The following is a 19,535-nucleotide window of genomic DNA, read 5'->3' as shown; positions in this document are numbered from 1 at the left end:
GTAGGTTCAAATTTAAAGAAAACCAGGCAGATCTGCGGGGTTTTAAGGATCGGGGCTAACCTAGGGGAGTGAAGGCTATCAAACAGGGGGGGGGGGGGGGGGGGGGGGGTGGGGTAGGGTTTGAGTACCTATCTCTCAGCTGGGCATGAACTGGTAAAACTGGGAATGGCGTCAGCATGCATCCCTTTAAAATTCCATGATCTATGCGGTAGTAGGATTTGCACTAACATATGGCGCAACTGGCTAGGCTATTTTATAACATGTACACATGCGGGTGTATATTATAAAATGGCCAACTACCTGGGCGCAGGAAGACATATGGGTGCAAATGTGCACATGTGCCCCGATTTGAAAGTTACTATCCCTAGGAGTGTCCTCTAAAAAAAAAAAAAATAAAAAATAATTAACATTTAAAATGTGATTTTTATTGTCTACTTGGTAATGTTGCTAGAACACAGACAGAATTATTGGCCATGGTGAATTTGCAATAGTATGTACATTAATTACCATATTCACAGTGAAAAATGTAACATGTCCATATTGTGCTGAACCAAAATCTTGAGGCATGGTAGAAGTGCGTTCAATCAATTATGCCTTCTGTGAATTTCAAGGAACTATGATGCACATATTCTAGGGTAACAAAAGGAGGATAAAATGAGGCACTTAAAAAAAAAAAAAGAAGAACAGATGACAACATAAGTAAAGTTTAGGTTTCAGTACCTGCAGGGAATACCCAAGGAATAGCAGGAGATGTAGTTTGTGTTTCACCATTCCCACCTTCAAAGGTCTCAGCTGCCTAGAACCAATAATACAATTATTATTCTTCATAACATGCAAAACATCCCAAATTCATACTGCAGAATTTCTGATCTTTTGGCTTTGTTAGCAATGTACTTTATTTGATCCACTCTTAAGTTTAAATATAAAGTTTCCTACAGTCTGATAACGGTAATTTGGGAGAAAAATCAAGAGATTGGCTGTAAGATGGTTGATGGACTTGTTAATTGTTTTTCACCCAAAGTTAGTTCATACAAGACTAAAATTGATTTTCCTCTATAGAATACATGCTTAGACTATGAATGTTGCATGCATCAAAAACAAATACCTCATTTTCCTAAAACCATGATTGTGTTTTAATTCAAACATTTCCATCACAAGACAGAGAAGCACAAAGTGTCCACACCATATAAATAATGCAATATATAAACAAGAGAGTTCAGTAAATGACAGATATCATTACAAAGAAGTTTCACTATGTTCATTTCCAACATAAGTGTCACTGGAAGCTCTCTTCCCCCGTAAGTTTTTCTATAAAGAAAAGCACTGTTTTCATATGAAAACATACAAGAAAGCTATAAGCATAGTCTTCACAATGAACAACATCTACCCTTTTACTGTGCTTAATGTAAGCTACATAACACACTTGCTAAAAGGCAATAAAACAATTCTGATCATTTTACAACAAAAATACCGGTACATACCTCAAACCCGCCAAAATCATCATCATCCATTCTGCAGCTGTCCCCTGGAAGACAGCATTAAGTAAGTGTCAATCAATACTCAGTATGCTTTCACCAAACCTACATCAAAATGCACAACCACATTATTTTATCTCAAACAGTGGAATTTGTCAATTCTATAACACAATGTTTCCCAGTTTTTTCATATCAAAGGTTCACCTGTATTGACTTGGGCGTCCAAATGGGAGATGAAATTTAATGTGGACAAGTACAAGGTGATGCATATAGGGAAAATAACCCTTGTTGTGTTACATGATAAGTTCTACATTAGGAGTTACCACCCAGGAAAGAGTTCTAGGCATCGTACATTGAAATCATTGGCTCAGTGTGCTGTGGCAGTCAAAAAAGCAAACAATGTTAGGGATTATTAGGAAGGGAAAGGCAAATAAAAAGGTGGATGTCATAATGCCTCTGTATCGCTCCATGGTGAGACCGCACCTTGAATACTGTGTGCAATTCTGGTCACCGCATCTCAAAAAAGATATAGTTGCACTGGAGAAAGTAAAGAGAAGGGCAACCAAAATGGAACAGCTCCCCTATGAAGAAAGGCTAAAGAGGTTAGGGCTGCTCAGCTTGGAGAAGAGACGGCTGAGGGGGGATATGATAGAGATCTACAAAATCATAAAAGGACTTGAACGGGTAAATGTGAATTGGTAATTTACTCTTTCAGATAATAGGACTAGGGGACACTTCATGAAGTTAGCAAGTAGCTCATTTAAACAAATCTGAGTAAATTCTCACCCCAATGCATAATTAAGCTCTGGAATTTGTTGCCAGAGGATGTGGTTCCAAAGTTAGTGTAGCTGGGTTTAAAAAAAGGTTTTGATAAGTTCTTAGAGCAGAAGTCCATAAAATGCTACTAATCAGTAAGGACTAGTAGCTTAGGATCTATTCATTTAATATTTGGGTACTTGCCAGGTATTTCTGACTTGGTTGGCCACTGTTGGAAACAGGATACTTGATGGACCCTTGGTCTGACCCAATAGGGCATATATCTATGTTATTTTCTTATGATAAAAATGTGTGGCACACTGACTTGCACAAAGCAGGCAGTGCAGATATGGAGAGGGCTTATATGGCCAAAAGAAGAGATAGAAAAACATAGAAAGCCCTACCACTCTCTCTTCAAAATTTTAACACAAAGGGAAGGGGGGGGGGTGAAGACATACATGAACCCATCACGATGGACCATATAAATGCAAGAGAAGGGAAGAAAAACAAGAGACGCATTATTTTTGTTCACTTCTCAGCAGTGCACCTTGTTTAGAATAATGCAGCATCCTCGATGAAGATACCTATTTGAAATGCTAGCATCAGACCACTTTTCCAAGGCATTTAACTACATTGCTTATGGTTTCACTTTGGCACTTCTTTGTAGCACCAACATAGATAAGTTTTTAACTGCATATAAATGTCGCCAAAAAAAGTTAGTTTCAGGCACCAGATAGCTGATCGCTAAGATTTGATACGGCTCCTTATTGATCCCACGGCTTGACATCTATGAGCATATAGCCAGCTCGGAACCGATTCATTTCAAATTATAATAATCTTTTCTATTACTTGTATTGATGATAACAACACTTGTTTTTACGAAGTAATTCTTTTTTAGTGATTGATTTTGCTCCTGAATGTTGCTTTATTTTTGAGTGAAGATAAAAAAAGCTCCATTAGTTAACTTGGTTGCTGCAAGCGGCTGCCAGAGCACTACTGCTGCTCCCAACACTCAAAGTGAGTCATATCTAATGCTCAGTGCACGCTCTCCCTGTCTCACTGGGCCTAGGGATAAGACAAATGCTGGAAGGACTCAAAGATGGAGAAGATGAGGAAGTACTGCATGCAACATGAGTGCTGAACAAAATGGCTCTTAGTTATCCATGCCCTGCATGCTGCTCATTAATAACTATTCTCAAGGGCCAATGCTGCAGCTAAGTAGAAGGAAGCATGATTACACACGTTCTCAGAAAGAGCCAATCACTAGAAGTTAACTTTAATGGCACAAGTGAAAAAGGTGTTTCAGGTCACATTTTTTAAACTGTGATCATTGCGTCCATTGAAGCAATAATTTCCCTTGCCTGAAATGTAGATTCGTTTATTTAGTCCGCAGTTCGTGCTCACTTAGATTATCATTTGTTATATGGAGGATTATCTAAATTCCTTATGCATATCTTACAGTTTACTCAGAATGCTGCGATCAGATAATTTTTTTTTTTTTTACTATAAATATGGTAGTATTTCTCCTTATTTAGTAAATTGGCTTCCAATAAAGCAGAGGGTGAATTTTAAGATGCTGTCTTTGGTAGATAAATCTCTGCATGTCGATTCCTTTTGTTTAAAGAAATACATAATTCCTTATGTACCTGCTCACCTACAGCATTCTGGTTCTCAGCATTTGTTAGTTGTCCCATCTCATACATCTGTTAGGTTAAATGGCACTCGCTTTAAAGTCTATTCTGTCTTGGGTCCTGAACTATGGAATACCATACCAAATAAGCTTTGTGTTATTACTGATTATATGATGTTTCAAAAGGCGTTGAAAACCTATTTGTTCTCTGAAGTTTTTAATTAATGTTTGTTATATTTTATCTATGTACTTTGTGTATTTTATTGTACCATGTGTTTTACTGTGCATTTTGGTTGTAATTGATGCTCTGTGAATTGTGGACTTTAAATCTGTGAAATAAATAATAAATAGTGTCTCTAGTTGGTACAAGCTGCTAAGAGCAGAGCCCAAGCACTGGCCTAAGCATCAGGCAGTGATGATTTTTCCATGGTATACACCATGATCAAATCTGAAGGCACATTGAGACATTGCTAAGACATGCAATCCCAGATGCACATTTCTTTCACTTTCTGGAAGAAATAAAAATGTTTCCAGTAGATCAAAAATAAGAGACCAGAGAGGAAGGCGGTTGGCTCTCTGGATGATTTATTTATTTAAATTCTTTTAATATACCGATGCTCAAGACCAGGTCTTATCGTACCGGTTTACAATGAACAAGGGGGGGAAACCAGTTAACACGGAAAGCAAAAGTTACATTAAAACAGGGAAGTAAAACAAGGCCGTTTGAAGATAAGGGATAGATTAACAATAACTATTCTAACTGTAGAGAAGAGCAGGTAAGCAGAGAGCAGTAGCTTATATGGTAAACTTAAATACAATTTACATCGTGTAGTCGATTTGAAATGTTATATGAGAGAGCAGTTCCTAAGAGAAGCTGAAAGGAGGACGCAACCGAGGGGTGGTGGTCCGGGCAGGAAACCATAGGTTTCTTCAGCAATAAGCTTGGGCAAAAAGCCATGTTTTCAATTTTTTTCTGAAGGTGAGATGACAATGTTCCTGGCGTATGTCTGGCGGGAGAGAGTTCCAATGATGCGGTCGAGCGGTTGATAGCGCTCGTTTTTCAATGGAGTTGTGTATAGCGGAATTGCTAGGGGGAACCTGGAGGGAGTCTCTGTATGCAGATCTGGTTGGCCTTGATGAGGAGTGTAATTTGAGGGGGTATGGTTAGTTGCAGAGAGAATTGCTGATATATGGATTTGTGAATGATGGTCAGCGTCTTGAAGAGTATTCTGTAGTGGATGGGTAGCCAATGTAGTATTTTTAGTATCGGTGTGATGTAGTCCATACGGCAAGCGTTTGTGAGGATCCTAGCTGCAGCGTTTTGCAGCATCTGAAGAGGTTTGATGGAGGAGGCCGGGAGACCAAGCAGGAGAGCATTGCAATAATCAATTTTTGAGAATAGTATGGCTTGAAGGACAGATCGGTAGTCATAGAAGTGAAGGAGTGGTCTTAATTGTTTTAGGACCTGAAGTTTATAAAAGCCTTCTTTAGTGGTGGTGTTAATGAATTTTTTAAGGTTCATTCTGGAGTCTAGGGTGGCTCCAAGGTCTCTCACTTGATTTACTAATGGTATATTTCTGGTGCTGGCTAGTGGGTTATTATCATTGGGGGAGATGACCAGGAGTTCGGTTTTTGACGTATTGAGAACCAGGCTGAGGCTAGTGAGAAGAAGATTGATAGTGTGGAGGTAGCTGTTCCAATAGTTTACAGTGTCGGAGGATGGATCCTTGATGGGGATTAGGATCTGCACGTCGTCCACATAAATAAAGTAGGTGAGGTTTTTAAGTAGTTGGCATAAGGGGAGAAGATAGATGTTGAATAGAGTCGGGGAAAGCGAGGAACCCTGGGCTTGCTTGGATGCTATGGGGGAAGATTCTTTGTTGATTATTTTTACTTTGAAATACCTGTTGCTTAGAAAAGATTTTAACCAGAGGAGTGCAGAGCCTGAGATGCCTATTTCCATCAAGCGGTTGATGAGGATTGAGTGGTTAACTGTGTCAAACGCAGCGGAGAGGTCTATAAGAGCTAGCAGGTATGACTGGCCTTTGTCGAGGCCCATCAGGATGTTGTCCGTTAATGAGAGAAGGAGAGATTCTGTGTTTCCTGAATCCGAATTGTGATGGGTGTAGAATGTCGTGGGAGTCAAGGTAGTCTGTGAGTCGAGAGTTGACCAGTTTTTCCATTATCTTGGCAATGAAAGGTAAGTTGGCAATTGGGCGGAAATTTATGGGGTTGGATGGGTCCAGGTTAGGTTTATTTTAGTAGGGGTTTCAGAGAGGCTGTTTTTAAAGCGTCCTGGACTGTTCCGTGAGTGAGGGAACAGTTTATGATGTTGGCCAGGGGTTTGGCGATGGTGTTCGGGATTGTGAGAAGGAGTTTGGTCGGAATTTGGTCTATTGGGTGCGAAGAGGGCTTCATTTTCTTGATGATAGATTCGATCAAGGGGTTACATGGTTAACCCAGATAAGGCCATAGCAAATAAGCTAAATTATTTCTTTGCATCAGTCTTCACCAGGTTGATGTTTGGGCGATTCCCAAACTAGAGGTCTTCCTTAGGGGTGATGCCTTTGAAATGCTAAAAAACATCACTGTTGAGCAGAAAGTAGTAATAAGACTTTTAGATAGGCTAAACAGTAACAAGTCCCCAGGGCCAGGTGGAATCACCTCGGATTTCTAAAAGAACCAAAACTAGAAATCGCAGATACACTGATTTTCAAATTGTCACGAACAGCTGCTATACAAGAGGACCGGAAGTAGGCCAATGTGACTCCAATTTTTAATAAGAGCTTCAGGGGAGAACCAAGAAATTATAAGCCTCTAAGCTCAACATCAGCACTGGGTAAAATGGTACAGACAATTATCAAGAACAAAACAGTTATGCACATAAGAAATAGTATAATTAGAAATAGCTAGCATGGATTTCAGGAAGGCAAACCATGTCTCACAAACCTCTTACAATTCTTTTAAATTAGTCACATGACTGCTGGTGAATCAGTTAACATTGTGTATTTGGATGGTAAAAAGGCATCTGTTAAACAAAAAACAAAAAACACGAGAGATTACTTTGAAAACTGATGGGCTATGGGATACTGGGTAACATACATTCATGGATCAGTAACTGATTAAAGGGAAAGAGGCGGTGAGTGGGATTGAATGGCCAGTTCTCAAACAGGAGGGAAGTACACAGAATGTGCAAGGGTCAGTACTATTCAATTTCTTTATAAATGTTCTAGAAGACACAAGTGTGGTTGCAAAATTTGCAGAGGATAAAGGGGGCAGACTCACGGCATGCGGGGAGGGCCCCCCCCCCTTAACATGGCGCTTGCCAAGGGGAGGGCCCCCCTCACCCCTTTTGCCGACTTACCCGCGGAGTCTGTGAACGAGCCCTCCCCTGGTCCGGGGGAGGGGCGGTGATGACACACATGGCACGGCAATGCCGGCGCGTCATCACATGGTGACGTCAGCCTCACGAGTCTCGCGAGGCTGGGGTCACCAAAACCGCGGCGAACGCTGGACCCAGCCTCTTTTCCCGGCCAGTGCTCGCGTTTTCCCCACCCACCACCCACCCAGAGGACCGAAGGGGAGAAGGTCATAGGGAAAGGGGCAAGTAGGAAGGAACACGAGCAATAATGTGAAGTTGATGCTAAAAAGTGAATAATAATGTATAATTCATTTCATAAGAGATCCGTAGGTAGATGGGGACCTCGAGGACACGGTCAGGCGGACCAGAAGTCCTCGTGAAGGAAGATGCGTGTAGTTGGGCGTGGGCTGCCTGGAGGAATGGCCCTGTGGCTCTGGCACGGCAGGGGGCCGGAAAGATAGTGGCGGACTGGCTTAATACGGCGGACGCCGGATGTGACGCCCGGATTACAGTATGGCTGAACGCACCAACAGCTCGGGTACTGGTAATGTATTCATGTTAATTTACTCTAATGATGTTAATAAATGCTGCGGCCTTGTTTTCACCAGAATTGGAGTTTGTGTAGTATGTTGGGCGGTATGGGAGTGAGGACCGAGAGCAGGGAGGAGGGAACTGACACGGAAGTGCAAGCTGCCAATGTTAAACTATGTAGGGTAGTTAAAAACGCAAGCTGATTGTGTTAAACTTCAGGAGTAACATAGAAATGATGGCAGAAAAGGACCAAACGGGGCATCCAGTCTGCCCAGCAAGTTTTTTGTTTTTTTTTTTAATGTTGTATCAGCCGTGCAGGTTACACCCTATATTTCTCTTAAGGGTAGTAACTGCTGCACCAAGCAGTTATCCCCAAGCCTTATGAAGGAGGATTTAGAAAAGCTAAAACTTGGGCATCCAAATGGCAAATGGAATTTAATATAGACAAGTGATAAGTGATGCATTTTGGAAAAAAAAAAAATCACCTACTAATATATGCTGCTAGCATCCACACTGGAAAGTTGCTATCAAGGAAGGGATCTTGGAATTATTGTGGATCATATGCTGAAACCAATGGTGCAGTGTGCAGCAGCAGCAAAAAAGCCAACTATATGTTAGACAGTTATGCCTCTGAATAGAGCTCTGATGCAATCAAACATGGAGTACTATGTATAGTTCTGATTGCCCCATTTCAAAAAATGATGTGGCAGAGCTTAAGAAGGTATAGTGAAAGACAACCAGAATGGTGAGAGGATTGGGGCATCTCTCATATGAAGAAAGGTTTCATAGCCTGGAAAAAGATGATGCACGTATGACTGCACTATTGAATATACCTCCAAAATTAGCCAGATAAGTTTAACCTGCTAACTTTGCTATCCGGACTATGTCTGAATATGGACTTCCTTATATTTAAGTAGGGATTTTAATATCACATTAAACAAGTTGCTGGGCAGACTGGATGCCCCGTTTGGTCCTTTTCTGCCATCATTTCTATGTTACTCCTGAAGTTTAACACAATCAGCTTGCGTTTTTAACTACCCTACATAGTTTAACATTGGCAGCTTGCACTTCCGTGTCAGTTCCCTCCTCCCTGCTCTCGGTCCCCACTCCCATACCGCCCAACATACTACACAAACTCCAATTCTGGTGAAAACAAGGCCGCAGCATTTATTAACATCATTAGAGTAAATTAACATGAATACATTACCAGTACCCGAGCTGTTGGTGCGTTCAGCCATACTGTAATCCGGGCGTCACATCCGGCGTCCGCCGTATTAAGCCAGTCCGCCACTATCTTTCCGGCCCCCTGCCGAGCTCTGTGTTCACTAAAGAAGACCCTGGAGAAGGACCATCTCTACACAACAAGAAACTGGAGGGAAGTGGAATAGATGAAAATCCTTTCACAGTAGAAAATGTGTGGGAAGAGCTAAAGAACCTTAAAGTGGACAAAGCCATGGGGCCTGATGGTATTCATCCAAGGATATTGAGGGAGCTCAGAGATGTTCTGGCGGCTCCACTGTGTGACCTGTTCAATAGATCCCTAGAAACGGGAGTGGTGCCGAGCGATTGGAGAAGAGCGGTGGTGGTCCCGCTTCACAAAAGTGGCAACAGGGAGGAGGCTGGAAACTACAGACCAGTTAGCCTCACTTCGGTGGTGGGAAAAGTAATGGAGTCACTGCTGAAAGAGAGAATAGTGAACAATCTACAGTCCGGAGAATCGATGGACCAGAGGCAACATGGATTCACCAGGGGAAGATCCTGTCAGACAAATCTGATTGACTTTTTTGACTGGGTAACCAAGGAATTGGATCAAGGAAGAGCACTCGATATCATATACTTGGATTTCAGCAAAGCTTTTGATACGGTTCCGCACAGGAGACTGGTGAATAAAACGAGAAGCTTGGGAGTGAGTGCCGAGGTGGTGACCTGGATTGCAAATTGGTTGACGGACAGAAGACAATGTGTGATGGTAAATGGAACCTTCTCTGAGGAGAGAGCGGTTATAAGTGGTGTACCGCAAGGATCGGTGTTGGGACCGGTCCTGTTCAATATCTTTGTGAGCGACATTGCGGACGGGATTGAAGGTAAGGTTTGTCTTTTTGCGGATGACACTAAGATCTGCAACAGAGTGGACACGCCGGAAGGAGTGGAGAGAATGAGACGGGATCTAAGGAAACTGGAAGAATGGTCGAAGACATGGCAGCTGAGATTCAATGCAAAGAAATGCAAAGTCATGCATATGGGGAGTGGAAATCCGAATGAAATGTATTCGATGGGGGGGGGGAAGGCTGATGTGCACGGAGCAGGAGAGGGACCTTGGGGTGATAGTATCTAATGATATGAAGTCTGCGAAACAATGCGACAAGGCGATAGCAAAAGCCAGAAGAATGCTGGGCTGCATAGAGAGAGGAATATCGAGTAAGAAAAGGGAAGTGATTATTCCCCTGTACAGGTCCTTGGTGAGGCCTCACCTGGAGTACTGTGTTCAGTTCTGGAGACCGTATCTTCAAAAAGACAAAGACAAGATGGAAGCGGTACAGAGAAGGGCGACCAGGAAGGTGGAGGATCTTCATCAGATGACGTACGAGGAGAGATTGAAGAATCTAAATATGTACACCCTGGAGGAGAGGAGGAGCAGAGGTGATATGATACAGACTTTCAGATACTTGAAAGATTTTAATGATCCAAAGACAACGACAAACCTTTTCCGTAGGAAGAAAATCAGCAGAACCAGGGGTCACGATTTGAAGCTCCAGGGAGGAAGATTCAGAACCAATGTCAGGAAGTATTTCTTCACGGAGAGGGTGGTGGATGCCTGGAATGCCCTTCCGGAGGAAGTGGTGAAGACCAGAACTGTGAGGGACTTCAAAGGGGCATGGGATAAACACTGTGGATCCATAAAGTCAAGAGACCGCCAATGTAGAGTGGGTGGCTCACCAGAACGATGGCTACTGCCCGGAGACAATACCCTTATTAAATAAACATACAGATGCTTACTGTGACTCCAACATCGCTCTAAGCTTCAACGGCAAGAGGAAATGTGGAAAAAAGGATTTGCAATCACAAAGAGGGGAGTAGCTGGCTTGTTACGGCGGTTACTACCCCAAACCAAATAAGCCTAATACTTCACTTTCCAAGCATATACAGCATAGTTCTCTGCTTCAACGGCAGGGGAGAAGAAAAGAGGGTTCGCACTCACAAAGCGGGGAGTAGCTGGCTTATTACGGCGTTTACTACCCCAAACCAAATGTGCCTGATACTTCGCTTTCAATGCATATCCAGCATGGCTCTCTGCTTCATGGCATGGGAGAAAGGCTGATACATCAAGCATTTCCAGCATAGCTCTCTGCTTCAACAGCAGGGGAATAAGAAAAGCCGAGGCTTCACGCATATCCAGAATAGCTTCAACTGCAGGGGAGAAGAAAAAAAAAAAAGATTCGCACTCACAAAGCAGGGAGTAGCTGGCTTGTTACGGCGGTTACTACTCTAAACCAAAAGGGCCTGATACTTCACTTTCAATGCATAACCAGCATGGCTCTCCGCTTCAACGGCAGGAGAGAAGAAAAACAACCAATAGGGGCTGTATGACAGTCTGGGTAAAGGGAATAAACATGGGTGTAGCTTGCTTATTGCAGCAGTTACTACCCCTACTACCCCTAACTAATCAAGCTAGGTATTTCACTTGGATGCAGCTCCATCACTGCTCTCTACATTAATGGTGGGGGTGGAAGGGAAATAGAACCAAGAGTTAAGAGAAAATGATAAGTATGAGAGAAAAAAATGTGTGAAGCTTGCTGGGCAGACTAGATGGGCCATTTGGTCTTCTTCTGCCGTCATTTCTATGTTTCTATGTTTCTAAGTTAATCCAATCCTAAGCAGTCAGATAACCTAGATATACCATAAGATTACTATATTGACCTCAAACAATATCCAACAACTTCTCCCCACATCAATTGCATTCCAAGATCTCAGATGCTCTCACTCAATCCTATCAAACTATTTTTCCATATCTAGAGAGTCCAATTTAAATAAAAAATAATTATTGCAATAAGAGAATAATATTGCAAAATAACCATCTATTTAGAGGAATATCTGCTTTTTAGAAAGCTGAATTGATTTTGGTAAATCAAATTCCCAATTATCCATTCTGAATCAAAATTTTAGCATAGACTATTAGTTCACTTTAGTTAAGAACATCTGGCTGCAATTTTGTACCACAGAAAGATCTCTACCCATTTTTTCTACTACAACAATTATGGCCTCACTGCTGCAACGTTTGGCCCTGCCTTTCTGAGAGTCATACTAACGAAGCAAATTAAATTTAAAAATGACTGGTTTGAAAAATTCTACAGGAAATCCATCAGGACTGGGAGATTTATGAGCCTGTAAAAATGTAATTGCTAAACCTTTTCCCTTTATAAAGTGATTCAATCTGACTCATTAGTTAGAGAGCAGATACATCTGTACAGCAAAACACTCCTGTTTACTCTTGCAAAACATTACCTCTTTCAAGTACATATGCCTACACTGGTTGACAATCTCCACACTGTTGTAAATAATTTTATAATTAGCAACTTTAATTGTTCAAATTATGTGTATTTTTCAGAGCCCTTGGGTATTGAGCAAGCAATGTACCTTATTGTTTTCAGCATAGTATCTCGCCCACTGTTCAAAATTAGACTTTTCCGATTGTTAGTTCAACAAACTATACTTGAATTTTATACCCTGTATCTTAGTCAAATGTATTTCCACAATGGCTATGACCAGTCTATTTTTTTCCCAATTCAAGCATTTCATTAGCTTATTATTTACTTCTCTTACCACAAAATGTTCTGTCTCCATGGTGTAAGTATGTGTTTCTTTATTACACTGCCATCCTGTGTCATCTTGTGATATTGCATAATTTATATTTTATGCAGGGTTTTTAAATCCTGATTGGTTATTGTTAGTTGTTGTTTAAAATATTCAAACTTCCTTGTTGGACCTGTTCTTGGCTTGCCCTTTTTCCCTCAGTATTCTCTCTCCTCTTCCTATTGGTCCCTTGATCCAAAGCATTTTGGGACCATTTACTGCCTGGAGGGATTTTTAGTTGGGGAAAAGGCTCTTCAAGGTCACAGCTCATCCTGAACCCTCCTGCAAGCTCCTAGAAGCAATCACTTTTTCACTATCCAACAGTATCCACAGCTTCTACAGATTCAGTTTGTCTTTCTCAGTTCTACTGTGCTTCCAAAGACATAACAGCTGAATCAAGCTCTGCTGTATGTACGGCCATTCTTGGCAACTTGCTACAGTGAGTGTTGAACTGTTCATTTTTATAAGTTATTTGGTATTAAAGATCTAAGTTTCTCTGATATCTGAAGCCATGAAAAAAGTTTAACTGGCCATCTAGGAACACAAGCTAGGAAATCGTATTCCGAAGGCAGCACACTACAGTCTCACCCCGCCCCCCAATACACACACACATGCACTAAAGCATTGCTTTGATGATATCCCATAGGATATCTCCATGATATCATCAAAATGAAAAAGATTCCCTCAAGAACTCTTGATCTTCAAACAATACACAGTTAAATCTCTAAACAAGGAGTTGGGTGCAGATCTCCTCTCCTAAATGAAGCAAGATCACTACAATCAGAAACAATATCATGAATCTTCAATTCACTTATTGGGGGCATCAACATTTTAGAGTTAAAAAACTAAAGTATAGAAGAGAGGAAAAAAAAATCTTTACAGTTCAATGCATTAGCCTCCAGGGGTTACAACAGCCTGCACTTCAATATCAAATATGCTATCACTTTAATGGTTTTGTCACCAAGGGTTACAGTCTGGGCTTAATTTATGGGGGACTAGCCTAGAAAGCATTTCCAGCACTTCCTTACACAGAGGAGAGCAGCAGGGGTGATCTGCTCCAGCCCCTCCCCCTCAGGCAGCCATCAGGAAAAAGGAAAGTTGGAGCAGACAGACCAGAGAACAGGTAGGCTGCTCCCTAATACAGCTCCTCCCCTCCTGTCATACAGGGGTCAGGAGGGGAAAGGGTGGTATTGAAGCAGAAAATGCATGTTTGAAACTTATGAGCTATTGTGTCAGTTAAGGTTTCACCCTGGTCTTGATGACTGGTAACACAGCTCACAAATTTCAAACTGGTGTTGATTCGATTTCTTTTTGTGTCCATACCCAGGGCTTAATTTCTGGTGCAATAAGCCAGATTGACATTCTTCTACATTTTTTGTTTCCCGGGGTCTCAAGAAAGCAGAGTACAGAGAGAGGTATAAATCAGTTCTGGTTACCCCACAGAAATGGAGCAGAGCTGGCAGTGTAAATTAAAGTTCCAACTTCCCTGCAAAAAAACAGAGCAGAGCAAGTGATGGCATGCGTCACTTCTGGCACCCCAGGCCCCCAGAGGAAGCTAAGCAGTGTGTTGGAGCTGCCACATCATCTTCTTTTTTATGTAATTTCCTGAGGGATAATAGCTAAGGTCAAAAAAGATATGAGGTGAATGCTTGTCAGCTCCACTGCTTTTACTGCTAACTGCGTGTGTCTTCTTCCTGACCAAGCTGCTGCTTACTGTGCTGGCTTCCTGGGCCCCACACTAGGAGAGGGGGAGGGGGCAGGAGAGTGAATGAAGCCTTTGCTTTCCTCCAAAGTAATGATGGGGGAAGGGCAAGAGTGAGTAAGTGAGGAGATCGGAGGACAGGAGGGCAAGTGAGTGAGGAGATTGGTGGGGCTGAAGGTTTTGTTGAGCGAACAGGGCAAGGTTGTAGGGTGTGAGTGAGGGGATCAGAGGAACTGTGAAGTATAAGTGAAATAAGAATGGGAGGGAAGTGTGATCGAAGCAATTGGAAGGAGCAGGGAAAGAGTGAGTTAGGTGAAAAGGTTAGATGGGTGAATGATGGGAGGGAGGGAGAGTAAGTGAGGAGAAACCATGGTGCTTCTCCCTTACTTCTCGCCCAAGGAGGCAAAGATCAGATTGCACTTTTGAATTCCAGACCTCTCCCCCAACCTGAGGAGAGCAGGTGCTGCATGCCAGTCTGGCCTACCCCCATCCCCAAGGCTGAGAATAGCTAGCCGTTTCCAGCGGCCTCTGCCTTACTGGCCAAAGTGGGAAAGGAAGAGTTGCTACAGAGAATAAAATTTAATGGAAAGAAGGCATTAGTGACTATTAGGGGGAGGGGGAGGCTTGAGAACCACCAGGGACAGGGGGGGTGAGACCTGTGGGCTCTAAGACCATTGGGTGAGAAGAGAACCACTGGAGGAATCATGGGGAGTGGGGGGCTTGAAATGGAGAACTAGGATCCCCAGGACAAAGAGGAAGAGGGGGAGAAATAAGCAAGTTTGCTTACTGTTTCCGTAGATAGCAGGATGAATTAGCCATGCTGTCTGGGAGCGTCTCGCGACCGGTCAGTAGGCGGAGATTTCTCAGTTAGTACAGCGTTTTGAACTCTGTATGGCTGCGCGGTGAGCTTCCCGCGAGATTGCCTTGTTACCTCAGTCTCTTGTAGCCAAGCGAGATGTTCGTGGAAACGTTTTGGTAGAATCTGTAGATTGTCTACGGAGGTGGGAAGGGATCGCATGGCTAATTCATCCTGCTATCTACGGAAACACCGTTTACGGTAAGCAAACTTGCTTTTTCCTGTTGATAGCAGGGCTGAATTAGCCATGCTGTCTGGGAGTCCCAAGCTCCCGGTTTGTGTCCATATAATAAGTTTTTAAGTTGAGGACACTACCCTTCAATAAAGGTAGACAGTCATTAAGTTACTGCTTTAAAAAAAAAAAAAAAAAAAAAAGATTCTCAAAATTAGAAAAATATGAAACATGGCAACATTTTAAAATGTTTGACTTTCTAAAAATAAAATACAAGCCTCAACTCATTTAAGAGCACTTCACACTGTAGTCTAGACAGGGCCAGTGCAAGGGTGTTAGGTACTGCACTCTCCTTTCTTCCCCCTCCCTCCCAGGACCTCCCCACACACAAATTAAAAATAATGTATTTATAACAGATTTTACATGAAAAAAAGGAGATTCTGAAATTTAAAAAAAAGTTTACATGTACTACTATTGTACCAACCAGAAAACCTTGCAAAAGAGACACTTGGAACCTATTTGTGATTTAAGCCTATTGTAACATGTTGAGTGAGGGTTTGGTCCTCAGAAAGTCACAAGTAAACTGAATTACAATACAGTGCACCTCCCATATCAAAACACTGGAAATATTATGCCAGGCCCTAAAAACACAAAACACCTCCTATTAGGAAAACAGAACAAGCCACAAATTACACATTTGCAGAATACCGCACCTCAGTCACACACAGACGGACCCTCACCAAATACAGAATAAAGTGACCACAAAAACAAACAAATGTGCAACCAGAAATTAAACTGGAAACTGGAATAAGCCAGACTCTGCAATACAATAATGGAAAAACAGAATCACAATAAAATCAAGAAATATAAATTCAAAAGAGTAAGTGATTTTCAAATACACACTCACCCTGGGCACCCCCCCTCTAACAGCAGAAGACCGTTAAGCAAAATTCCCTCACTCACCATCTCAGGGACTTCAGCAGCACTGCAGAGAGCCTCTCTCTCACCCGACAACATTCGACTCCGCAGGGGCCTGCCCCGTGGGAGACCCGACCGGCCGACTGCCTCCATCGACAACCGGGGAGCCCAAACGAGGCGACCCCCCCCCCCCCCCCCCCCAAATCAAGCCTGCACCCGGCGCAATAGGACCCGAGTCTAGGCCTCAAGCTGAAAACCACCTGATCCGAAGCTTGCACAACCACCTGACGTCAGAGGAGGGGCCGGGTGAGTGATTTTCAAATACACACTCACCCCAGGTGCCGCGCGCCGAAGGAGCACATCCAAAGGAGCAGGCCCCTATGCGCAGCCCATTCAGTGCACCCTCCAGTTTGTTTCCTCCTTCCTAATTTTATTTTTCTCTCCCTACACTAAAGAAAACAACCCTCAGTATATACAACCAATTACTGTCCTCTACTCACAAATATCACTCGTAATCACCTTACAAACTAAAGGAAGCTCAAACCGAAGATAATATAACCAACAAAATCCCACCTCCAAACAAACAACCCACGCCCTCTAATAACCATTCAGCACAAAAGAAGCACACATCCTCTAAACCTCTCTACAAACTGAAGCAACCAATAAACAAAAACACACATATCCAATTCTCAAGCTATATGCTACTCTCATTCATACTTGTCAACGCCCGTTCAATAATAAAAAAAAATTCCTCTATTCAATGACCTACTCATTGACTCCAAACCAGATTTCATCGCAATAACGGAAACCTGGCTCAAAAACACAGATTCAGTACTAATTAACCAACTGTCCAACCAGGAATACAACACATCCTCAATTCCCAGAAAAAATAAAAAAGGAGGCAGTTTAATGCTTATCTCTAAAACAAAACAAAAAACAAAACCTTCAACTGACACTTCGTCCTTCAAACATATCTCCACCATTCAAAATTGCTTTGATTCGCAAAAACTACAGATCTGCTTCGTTTACTGCCCTCCAGGAGCTCTCGAAAAAAACTGCTCCCCACTAATTGAATATATCATGAGTAACATATCTCTCAACAAACCCATCATCATCCTTGGTGACTTCAACATACCCACCCACTCAAAAACCTGCCAAACTATCACTGATGCACTATCAACACTAAATCTAAAGCAAATAATCCAATCTGCAACTCATAAAGCAGGTCACACCATCAACTTCATCTTTATCAACACTGAAGTCTGGCAATCAAATACTACTCAAACCACAGAGATACCTTGGTCTGACCACCACCTAATCCAAGCCAACTTATCTATCAACTTCAACCTTAAAGCTCCTCAAATCATTCCAAACAAAATATCTTACAGTCTCCATTCAACACTGAACTTCTACAAAAAACTCTTCAAACCGAATTAATCAACATAAATCTAACTCAGAAGATGCTTCAACATCATGGCTAAATATCAGGAAAAAAGTAGCAGACAGCATCAATCCCATTATTACAAAGACTAAACAATCCAAACACAACAACCAGTGGTATAATAACATCAGAACTGCCAAACGTATACTCAGGAAAAAAGAAAGAGAGTGGAGAAAAAACAAAAATGCAACCACACTAGATATTTATCGGAGCCACTTGGCACAATATAAAAATATCAACAATTCAAAGAAGGAATTATTTTCCAACAAAATCTCCAAATTTCATCATAACCCCAGAATGTTATTCTCAAAAGTTCAAAAACTTACTAAAACCACCCAAGATTCGACATGTACCAAACATGGAAGCGATGACTTTGCTGACTTCAACAACAAAATATCTCATCGAATCCAAACCAACATAACCAACAACAACCAAAACATCAAACTGAACACTAAGATAACCTCATCATGGTCAAACTTTGATACCACCTCCACTCTCGCAATTCAATCTATTATAAATAAAATGAACCCCGCCAGCCATCCAATAGACAACATCCCCATAACAACCCTCAAAACAACTGAAACCACCATATCTAGAACTATCACCAAAATAGTCAATTTATCCCTGAGTGAAGGTAATTACCCCAAGTGCCTCAAATCTGCTGTTATCAAACCAATTCTAGAAAAGAACAACTTAGATCCTGAAATCCTCGCTAACTATCGCCCCATTTCAAACCTATTGTTCATAGCCAAAACCATCGAAAAAGTCGTATACGCCCAACTTGATGACTATCTTGAAACAAACAACATCTTACCTCCAACTCAATATGGATTCAGAAAAACCTAAACACAGAATCTCTCCTTCTCTCTCTAAATGACATAATACTAAGAGGCTTCAACAAAGGTGAAAAATACCTACTCATCCTCCTTGACCTCTCAGCTGCGTTCGACACAGTAAACCACAATATACTTTTAGAACAACTGACTGAAATCGGCTTAACTGACAGAACCTACCAAGTTTTAATTAACAACAACCCATCCAAAAAGATCAACCTCAACACTGGAGTTCCCCAGGGATCAGCGTTATCCGCAACCCTATTTAACATATACCTTCTCCCCATCTGCCAATTACTAAAAGATAATGGAATCACCCACTTCCTCTACGCTGACGACATTCAACTTCTAATTCCCATCCAAAATTCAATCGAAGACACCTACAAGAAAACCTTGGCTCTACTTATCTCAATTAAACATCTCCTAAATTCTCTGAAGCTCATAATAAACATCGACAAAACTGAAATAATACTCATGGACAAAAAAAACAATCCAACTCCGCCACCCCTGCCTTTACTTGACAAACAAATGAACTCTATACTCCCTACCACCAGGAACCTCGGAATTATCATCGATAAAGAACTTTCATTCAAGAACCACAAATCAAATAAAACTAATGAAGGATATCACAGACTTCTAACCCTAAGACATTTAAAACCGTTTCTTAACCCTTATGATTTCAGAACGGTCTTACAACTACTCATTTTCTCCACCTTCGACTACTGCAACTACTGGCAGTTGCAGAACTCAGCAGCCAGAGTTCTGACTGGAACAAAGAGAAATGAACACATAACGCCCATATTGATCTCACTTCATTGGCTCCCAATTAAAGCATGCATCGAACACAAATCAATGACCATCATTCATAAAATTCTAAACAATCATCATCAAGGACTAAATGGCTTAAACATAACCCCGCAAAATCCTCAAAGAAACCTACGTTCAAACAACTCAGGATGCTTAACATCCCCCCCCCATCAGAGATGCACATCTGACAACTACAAGAGAA

At 41.8% G+C, this 19,535-nt stretch overlaps 1 protein-coding gene across 6 annotated transcripts in view; it reads right to left on the bottom strand.

Annotated features, from left to right (window-relative positions):
* Window positions 1–19,535, bottom strand: part of CCDC91 (coiled-coil domain containing 91) — an 843,537-nt gene that overhangs the window by 805,672 nt on the left and 18,330 nt on the right. For all 6 annotated transcript variants that reach the window (XM_029599989.1, XM_029599990.1, XM_029599992.1 and 3 more), the window contains exons 2-3: window positions 1,482–1,525; window positions 721–796 (exon numbers count right to left, since the gene is read on the bottom strand). In XM_029599989.1, the coding sequence (XP_029455849.1) occupies window positions 721–796; window positions 1,482–1,511 (106 nt within the window). In that variant the 5' untranslated portion in view covers window positions 1,512–1,525. The remainder of the gene's footprint in view (window positions 1–720; window positions 797–1,481; window positions 1,526–19,535) is intronic.

The sequence above is a fragment of the Rhinatrema bivittatum genome, chromosome 4 (genome assembly GCF_901001135.1).
Source record: "Rhinatrema bivittatum chromosome 4, aRhiBiv1.1, whole genome shotgun sequence".
Lineage (NCBI taxonomy): Eukaryota > Metazoa > Chordata > Amphibia > Gymnophiona > Rhinatrematidae > Rhinatrema > Rhinatrema bivittatum.
This window is presented reverse-complemented; position numbering and strand designations above follow the sequence as displayed.